The following is a 9,915-nucleotide window of genomic DNA, read 5'->3' on the forward strand; positions in this document are numbered from 1 at the left end:
GGTTATATACTATACATACAATAAATCAATTAGGTATGTGTTTAGATTAATTTCCAATGACATGTCACGTCAAATAAACACTTTATATCCAAAAATTTACTTAATTAAATAATACAACAAATCTCTCAGATACAAAATCAATTCATATTTAACAATTAAAACAAGGAAAATACAAGAAATGTGGATTTTTTGAACAAACCGGCTTCATGAAAATCATTTTTTCGTCATTAAAAACATAATTAAACGATATTTTCAGAAAAAAACACATGATGAATAAGAAAAAAAAACCAAGCTGGTCCACAATCACTGAAACTCACTGCAAATTGTGGTCTGTTTGGCCAGTAGGGAATGTTTATAAATATTTCTGGAAAAATCATCCTTGGAAACGTTCACATGTTATGGTACATGCTGCAATAGAAAACCAGTTTTAAAAAATTTAATTTTTATAATTTCCCATTCTTAAACTAATAATACTTAAGATTTTATTTTTTAAAATAACAACATAATAAAAATGAATATATGAAAAAAAACTTCTTTTATATAAAAAAGGAATAATCAAATATAGATTTTTTTTTTAAAAACTGTTTTATTTTTACAATGCCACTTCAAACTTTAAAAAAATAAATGTCGTCGTTTTTAAAACTTTGATAAAATAATTTTAAAATTAACATAAAACAAATAAATTGTATTTTTTAAGAACTCAAAGAAAATTACTTGTTTTAAATTTACAATAAAGCCAATATCTGTTTTATTTATCTTAAATAAATGCTATTTTCTTTTATTTTCATTTTTATGTCCACGAAAAGGCAGCTTTCATGGTTGCCAAACTAAATATAATTCTTTCTTCATTTTTTCGCCGGCATCAAAATTGCATGGATTTTACGACTAAATATTTACATTCCGTTGGTTAAAAATTGTTAAGACATAGGCTATTTTGCCCCAAGCTTTTGGAAAATAAATTTTTTGTTGGTTCCCCAGCCAGAAAGTAGCGTCACTATCGCGCTACTATAGCGCACGATATTGTGTAGCAATCGAGCACGAGTTCTTACGATATCGCTAAATAGTCGTCCAATGCACATCGACGATATGTTACGATAAATGGTCGAAAAGGTACTTAGAGCTGCGCGATACACCCACGAAATCGTAAGCGATATCGTAAGGCTCGTAAGCGATATCGTGCCAAAATCGTGAATAAAAAGTACATTTAAAAAATATTTAACATCATGTAGTTTTGATTGTAAATATTGTATGTAAGCAAGAGGTTGCATAATGAATTCACTTCATACTGTGCTTGCAGTCAGTGAAAGAGAGAGTGAGAGACAGAGAAAGACATGGTATAAAGAGAAACCATTTTCTGTGCCCTTCTAATTAATGTATACTCTCAACAGTTTTCAATTAACTTTGAAAGGGTATTTTTTTGTTTATCATACTGAATGGTAATGATTTAAGGAATATAAAGACACACATTTAAAAATGTTGCAATTTAGAAAAAAAACTTTTTAAAAATACTTTTATTTGTAATATTAAACATAAACACATTATGACAATTTTAGTTATCAGTTTTATATTTATTTTGTTTGACAACAGAAAAAATGCAATATATTTTTTAAAATAATGTGAACTTCTAGCGGCCAATTTATAAACTATATTTCTCACAGAATGATGTTGATTATATGTTGGTTGTGTGTCTGTTTGTAAGTGTGTGTTGACACACATAAAATGCTATTGTTTACGATATCTTAGGGAAATCGTGGTTGCCGCGATTTTTACTACAAAATCGAATTAATCTCTAGCGATTTTTTTCGATTTTTGCTATAAAATCTTAAATAAGATTTTGGCGATAATATGCTACATATCGGATGCGAGTTTCCTTACGACGTTTCTAGCTGGGTCGGGGGTCGAATTTTAGGAAATTCAGTTTGCCATCCCCCCAAAAATAGCCTAAAACCCATTATACCCATACAGGGTAATAAATTTGAAAAATTATCTCTTAACTCCTTTAGGGACTAACGGGATTCATATCTAACCCAAACCCTGCGAAGCTACTTGATATACCCATTATAACCTGACCTAACCTAAGGTAAAACCTATACACATGAAAAACTACCCTCCCTCTTATTATCTATTAATTTTAAATAATTAATTAAGGGGGGGGGGGGCTCGACTACGCACTTGAAGGAAACCGAACGGCTATTTGCGATAAATCAAAAATAAATGGGGAAAATGTATTTTTATCATTTGATATTTGGCAACCCTGTTGATGATGTGTAATACGTGTAAGATTTCCTTCTGCTAGCCATAAATATTCATTATTGTGAAGAAAATTTTTCTTAAATTTGCAAAATTGAATTAATTTTTATAGAAGATTTAAATTTTTAGAGTTAAAAATTTTTATTTATGATGTTTTTTTTATTTTTTGTTACCTATATATGTTTTTTTTTAATTTGAATTATAATTCAAAGCCGGTTTTTTTCACCTTTTTTTGTTTTAAAACAAACAGTTTTTTGTTGTTAAAAACGATACTTTTATATTATATCTAGATTTATAAAATTGTAAAATTCCAACTCTTGAAGCTCGCAAATTTGGGGGAAAGAAAGTATTGAAGATCAATCAAATTGTCATCAGACTTAACTTTTTCAATTTTTTGTAGAGAATTTTAAAAATGTTAATCTTATTTTGATTTCATCATTTGTTAATCAAATAAACACGTTTATAAAATATATTTTTGTTGTCATTTTTAATTTATTTTAGTATTACTTTAAAAATTGAATTTATAATTAGGAAAGCTGGAATAAACTTGTTTTTACTAGTATGGGGGAATTTTTAATAATCTCGATCAAGTTAAGCTATGTATCTGCTTTAACTAGTGTCTAACATTAAAGGGTTAATTTGAATTCAAGAATAACTGTTTTAAATCTGACATGGCCAGGTCGTAAAGGAATCATTTGGGGTATATTCACAAAAATACATTTAATCTTCAAAAATATAATTAGTACCTATTCCTAATTTTTTTTGTATATTATATATGTACGTATGTAATGTTGTGAAATTAACCATAGTAGGTTAGATATCTGTTACCATATTAGTTCATGTTACCCCTTTTAGAATTTTTATAAATGTTCTGATTTTGATCTAAAAATGTAATAATGTAAGTTCCCCTGTACTGCCTTAATGGTTTGATAAAAGGCGGCCTTAAACTGCCAGGTTTAAACCGGGCGGTTAAAAAGAACCCGTATCGGGCCGGATAATCCCTGCTTTTAAAAGATTTGGTATAATCCTTCAATTTGCCAGTGTTCCCCCAAAACCCTCATCCTGATATCATAAATCTTACTTAACCAAACCTAATCAAATCTTTATTTTTCAGGTATAAAAATGGCCTCTAGTTTAAAGAAAGTTGCCATCATAGGCTCAGGAAACTGGGGATCTGCTATAGCCAGACTTGTCGGAAGAAATGCGGCCAGGAAAATATTCATTATGGTAATTTAAGATCCACTCCATTCCTTGAAGTTGCAATGGTTGATGCACAAAAACACATCAATTTACTACCCACTAGTAAAATTAAACAGCATTTAAGTCTTAATAATATTAAAAGTATTAGTTTTCCTGTTTAATGATATTATCCCTTTACACAAGAGCACACTAGTAAAACAGCATTTAACCACCCAAATAGTAATTGTGGAGTAGTTTCATGGGCAGTAATTCAGAAGTTTACCTACTTAACATAGTAGTCCTGTTTTTTGTGATAGAGGATTGGGTTATAATCTTAAAAGTAAAGTACCTAGGTAAAAGCATCATATGAAAATCTATAAAATACTGGTATCACCAAATAAATGCCCTTAAGGAAAACCAAACTTCTGTAGACAGTTACATGAAACCTATATTAGTTATTTAAACTTAATTCCTTGAAAGAGCATAATGAATACAAACCTCCCTAAAGACTGTCCGACAAATTCGACCCAACAGTAAAGATGTGGGTATTCGAGGAGAAGGTGGACGGCAGAAACTTGACAGAAATTATCAATACAGACCACGAGAATGTTAAATATTTGCCAGGTACATAGTTGCTTTTATCCTTTGGCCTCGAGGATTTTTCTTTTATTTTTAAAGGATATTTTTAAAAATAACTAGGTACCTTATACAACAATGGCATAGCATCTAGAAGAAAAAATACATTTTGTTATTCATAATTTGTGAAAAAGTAAAAACAAAAAAAATACTTTTAAACTTTGAAAAACTTTTAAATAAAATCTGAAAATATAATAAGATTAAAAATGATAAAAAGATGAATTTTAGATAAAAATAAGGTAAAAATATAAGATTATAAGTTACAAATAACACGTTCATTGCAAAACATTAGAGAAAATTTCCATTCATTTTAATATACTTGAAATACCAATGTTGTTAAAACCACTTTGAAACGATCATATCATAACTACTATTTTTTAAAGGTCGCAAGCTGCCAGAAAACATTGTTGCCTCTCCTGATATTTCTGATGCCGCCCTTGATGCAGGTTTTAATTTATATTTCATTACAAAAGTAATTGGATGTGTGTCTTGTCCGTCCAGTAAAATCTCTCAAAAAGTTGTATGCTCTATCACCATATCATTTTCTTTTCGGATATAACATTTTCCAAATGAACATTGAACATATGATTTTTATTTTATCAGTAAGTAGGTAATATGATGAATGATGATATACCTACTGTACATATTAGACTCAATGTTAAAGTTCTAAACTTATTTTGTTTTTTAGATTTGTTAATATTTGTGCTACCTCACCAGTTTATAAAACGTTCCTGTGCACCCTTGGCGGGTAAATTGAAGAGTAGCGCCAAAGCTTTGTCCCTAGTCAAAGGTAATGTAACAAAAACAAATATGTCCACAGGTAGCTTAACAAAAGAAGAACATGATTCCCGTAAAACTAAGTTTTTAATGTATATGCTTAATTGGCAAAACTATCAAAATCTTATATTTGATGGTTTTATGATTTTTTTAATGTTCAAAGTTAAGGGATCTTTAAGTAGATACCAGTATATTACCTGCGAGTGTAAATAAGATACGGGAGGAAAACATGCACCTATCCACATTTTAGGGAAGATCAACATAGGTCTCGGTTGGTTTTAGGCTATTTTATTTCTAAATGTAAGTATTGGCACTTTTCTATGCCTTTTTACCGTTCTATTTCCCCCAGCTGCTAAGGCACTAACGCTATTCTAAGATAATTCAAGGACAACTGGCTATTGACCGTCTTCCTTTATTGTATCTCATCCTTAAACATGTGAACAGCAACCCGATTTATTTTTAGGTTTTGCTATTCTGCCAGAAGGAGGTGTCCAGTTGATTAGTCAAATTATAGAAAATGAAATGAAGGTGCCTGTTTCTGTCCTCATGGGGGCAAATCTGGCCAATGAGGTACGTTTTATCATTTCCACATTACTTTCAACTATCTATCTAATGATTCATATATCTATTTTTTAACAACTAATGTATGTATATCTTTCTATCTATTTAATTTAATTGTCTAGGTATATATACACCTGTTCCATAAATTATCTTTTATATATATTACATATTTTTCAATCTACCAATCTACCTTTTGTATTTCTTTATATATACTGTTTATCCTAGGTAGCTGATGAAAAGTTTTGTGAAACAACTATTGGTGCTACTGACAATGAAGTCGGGGAAGACTTCAAACAACTTTTCCAAACTGAAAATTTTAGGTACTTATCAGTTTTTTGATATTTTGTTTAAATGGGGACTAGGTAGGTAAGTAGTTTTGGGTCTAAAATGGTGTAGTGATTAAGTCGAGATCTTGTTATTAAAAAAACATCACTTAGAAACAATACATATACACTAGCTTAATCATCATTTTTGTACGCTTTAGGGTAAGCGTTGTGGGGGATAAGGAGATTGTTGAGATTTGTGGTGCCTTGAAGAATATTGTGGCTTGCGCCGCCGGGTTCTGTGATGGCTTAGACATGGGTGATAACACCAAGGCTGCTGTTATCAGGTATTACAGTTTGTCCTTTTTCCTTCATTTAAATGAGGCCCAGCTGAATAGGAAGGATAGTATTGACTGTTAGTATTATGTTTCGAGTTAACTCACTGGATCCTAAAGCATTACTGTTAGAATATGATGTTAGAAAAAATTAGTTCATCTGTCATACTCCTGATAATAATGAGCATAGCAAGGACACTGATATTGTAATAAATCTTTGATTATTGCCCATTTTATAAATTCATAGAAACAGTAATACTTTTGTCTGATTATGGCAAGTGTTCTAATTTGGTTGTAATAAATGGAAATCCTCTTCAATGGATAATGGGAAAAAATAATTAGTGAAATGTTAAGATTTTTTTTTTTAAGGCTTGGTTTGAAAGAAATGATTGCCTATGGCGAGAAATTTTATCCAGGAGGTAAATACATTTTATTTTGGAAGATTTTTTATTCTGTGGCTTAATTTTTTTGGTTTTGGTAGATTTTTGTTGTGAATTCCTTACTTTTTGTTTCCTATTATTATAAATAACAGAATGTCCGTCTATGTCTGTTTTTTTTCGATTTGATTGGTATTCAAAATGGGGATCTGGAAAGGCATTCAACAGAAGGGAGGAATCTCAACATTTCCAGAGTAATTTACCCGAGAAGCAATTTAACTGCCCCCCCCCCCCTCAAATAAAAAAGAAAATAATTTTATTTAATGAGGAATATTTTTTCAGGTAGCTTATCAACTTATCTTGAGTCTTGTGGGGTGGCCGACCTTATTACAACCTGCTATGGTGGCAGAAACAGGCGGGTTCCTGCCATTTTTACAACCAGAAAATTTTATCAATGTTGCAGTTTTGTCGTTCTTTTAGCAAATAAAATTATTTTTTTGCCTATTTGCGAAAAATATTAGCAATTTAAAAAGGTCTGTTTTATTGGCATGGAAAAAAGTAAGAGTAAAATATCTTTAATGCATTTGTAGGTACACTAGGCAGATGTTTACTTTTATCCTTGTCATTTGCATTTTTTTGCGGTTGTGTAAATGGAAATTGCTGAATCAGGCGCGTGTCAGAGGCTTTTGTCAGAACCGGACGTCCATTGGCTGATTTAGAAGCTGAAATGCTGAATGGTCAGAAGCTACAGGTAGGACATTATTGTAACGCAGCTACTCTGTAATAACTTTTTACAAATATTGGAAGTTAAGATAACCCATAATACAAAGTGCATTTTTATATCTCTGAAAAGTAAGAGCTATGATATGTTTCTATTCTTTTTTTTGTAACTACTCTATGATTCTATACTTCGCCCCTCCCGCCCATGATCAATTAAACTAATAAACTTGGCATCCTGCTTTATTTACAAAACTGTGAACCCAGTTGAGTGTTTTACGAAAGAGTATGTACTGTATATTAATTTACTTTTCTCTTTCGTGCAAAATGTAGTTAGCCTATCACTGCTGCGCTACTTATAATCATAATTTTGACAGGGTCCCGAGACAGCTGCCGAAGTGAACTATCAGCTGCGCCAGCTGGGAGCCGAGGATCAGTTTCCCCTGTTCACCACTGTCCACAAAATTTGCATTGGAAAAATGAAGGAAAGTGTTGCAAAAAAATTGCTGCAAAGCCTCGGCGAAAGTTCTAGAGTTTGATTTGATACAAGGACTATTGTATCCATTAGTAGCGAAGAATTTTAGAAACAATACTTAGGATGGCTTAACATTTACATTGCCACAGAATAGATAGTAGAAACAAGAGAACGCAAATTAGTCACCTTGAAACAATTAGAAGTGAAAAGTACTTGCTCTATAAAAAACAAACAAAAAGTAAAAAGTGGTATTGACTGTTACAGACTGACATACAAGATTACCTGTAAAGTATAATAGTTAGAAATAACTCATACCTTTAACTAACTTATAAATTGTCTTAGTTTTTCTTAAACTAATTTAAAAGAAAACTAAAATTGTAGATAACTAGTCCTTTTTTAACAAAAAAATCTTCCAACCCTTGTATATTAAAAAATAACGCTAAATGTTGGGACAACCTATTACATAACACCGCCGATAGTTGGCCTAATAATGAATTGCAACTTTCCTATTAACAGGCTGAACATCTGATTGAAGACTTGAGAAATCACCCTGCCCATTTGTGATAGAATACTGCATAGCAATCAAATAACAACTGCTGGTGGAAAATTTGAAATTTAGACATCAAAATATCATTTGAAAGACCCAAGACTACTTCTTTTAAACATGAATGCATAAATAGGTCAATGGCAGACAAATCAATTCTTAAAGAAAATTTGTTGAAATGAATTTATCTCTCATTTACCAATATTGCTTTATAGTTTTTCCATTTAAATAAAAAAATGAAAGTTATACCGACAAATGACTTAAAGGCAGTTGTTATGATTAAAAGTAAGCAGAATTAGCCTGACTGCATAGCACAAACACATTAGGTTCGGTACATTAGCAACCCTTAATTTTACGACAATCAGAATGGATGGACAATCTAAGTTTTCCTTTACAGTTGCCATATAAAGATAAGACGTTTTTACTTTTCTTACATTTATAGTGCCACTTTTGAAAGTGTCAAAAAATCTACTTAAATTTTCTCATAAATGTCTTGACCCAAAACATGGAACTCCTTAAAGCCCAATGGAATGTAACTTAAAACTGCTGAATATAGAATATATCATACATTTTATATATTTTTTATACTTTTTGTAGTCTTCCGAAGTATGATACGGTGTAATAACATTTTGTAGTCCTTTATTAGTCTCTAAAGTAGTCATAGTTCAGTTAATGGGGTGGTTCCATTAAAAATGTTTACACAATTAAGCTACTTAAGTTCTGATTATTCAAAATTTCCCGGACTAAGTTATTTCATCTAAAAATTTAAATTATTATTTTTTTTAAAAATAATAGGATCATTAATTTTCAATCTTAATATTTTTATGGAACTACTCCTTATATTGTAAAATTAATATCTAATGTCTTAGAATACTAAGTAAAATTTAAATGCTTTAAAGATATAAAATTTATACAAGACAAAATTAGCTTTAATTTATTAATTATTAATTTGAACAATCCAAAAAAATATTGGAAATGATTTATGTAGTCTTTTATTTGTAGTTTAGAATTCTAGAAATTAAAAGAAATATATAAAGTGACTCTAAAGAAGATTGAATTTATATAAAAAAAATTATATTAATATATGTAGTTTTAGACTTACATGTATACTTGGATAGGTTAAAGAAAGATTTTTAAGATCTCCCAAATTTAATTTAGAAGCATTTTAGTTTTTCTTTTCTTTTTACATAACCAGTGATTTCAATTGCTCAAATCGAAATTTTAAATGTATTTGTTTTGATATTCAAAGATTTTATCGTTTTTATTTTTTGATATTCAAAGATTTTATTGTTTTCTTTTGATATTTTTAAGTTTGATATTGGTTTTACAGGATTAAGATTGGTATACCTAAGGTTTTTATATTTTATTATGTTATATTAAACAAAAGATGCTTCTCTAATACATATATATAAATATACAAGTAGCTTATTTACTTTATTTTTGGAATAAGATTTAAAATTTATGTACCTATACTATTCTTTGAATTTATTATACATTTCTTTTAAATCTTTTTCCAAAATTTTGCTATACTGGAGAAAAAAATAGTCAATAAAAAGCCAATAAACATTTTTATTATTATTAACACATGATAATATAATAGTCTTTTTTTTAAATATGCTAAATAAACTTACATTTATTAAAGGTTTAGGTTCATATCAAATTTATTTTTCTAAAATAAACAAGTATTTTTTTCTTGATAACACCATTAAAGCATTTAGGTTATTTGCAGATATATTAAAATTAAAATATGCTTCTTAAAAAAAATCTACTAACAGAAATAAAAATCCATGAATCTAAATCT

The 9,915-nt window shown here is 29.6% G+C and overlaps 1 protein-coding gene across 1 annotated transcript; it reads left to right on the top strand.

The window, feature by feature from the left end:
• Positions 1-3,367: 3,367 nt before the first annotated feature.
• LOC145331945 (glycerol-3-phosphate dehydrogenase [NAD(+)], cytoplasmic-like) lies at positions 3,368-8,380 on the top strand. The gene is made up of 12 exons (XM_080176818.1): positions 3,368-3,459; positions 3,936-4,053; positions 4,449-4,511; positions 4,754-4,855; positions 5,306-5,412; positions 5,629-5,723; positions 5,888-6,013; positions 6,371-6,420; positions 6,721-6,793; positions 7,048-7,129; positions 7,473-7,578; positions 8,085-8,380. Exons 1-12 carry the CDS (start codon positions 3,373-3,375, stop codon positions 8,132-8,134), a joined length of 1,059 nt encoding a protein of 352 aa, XP_080032944.1. The 5' UTR covers positions 3,368-3,372; the 3' UTR covers positions 8,135-8,380.
• The last annotated feature ends 1,535 nt before the right edge of the window (positions 8,381-9,915 follow it).

Source organism: Acartia tonsa, chromosome 11 (assembly GCF_053477335.1).
Source record: "Acartia tonsa isolate MP-2025a chromosome 11, ASM5347733v1, whole genome shotgun sequence".
Classification (NCBI taxonomy): Eukaryota; Metazoa; Arthropoda; class Copepoda; order Calanoida; family Acartiidae; genus Acartia; species Acartia tonsa.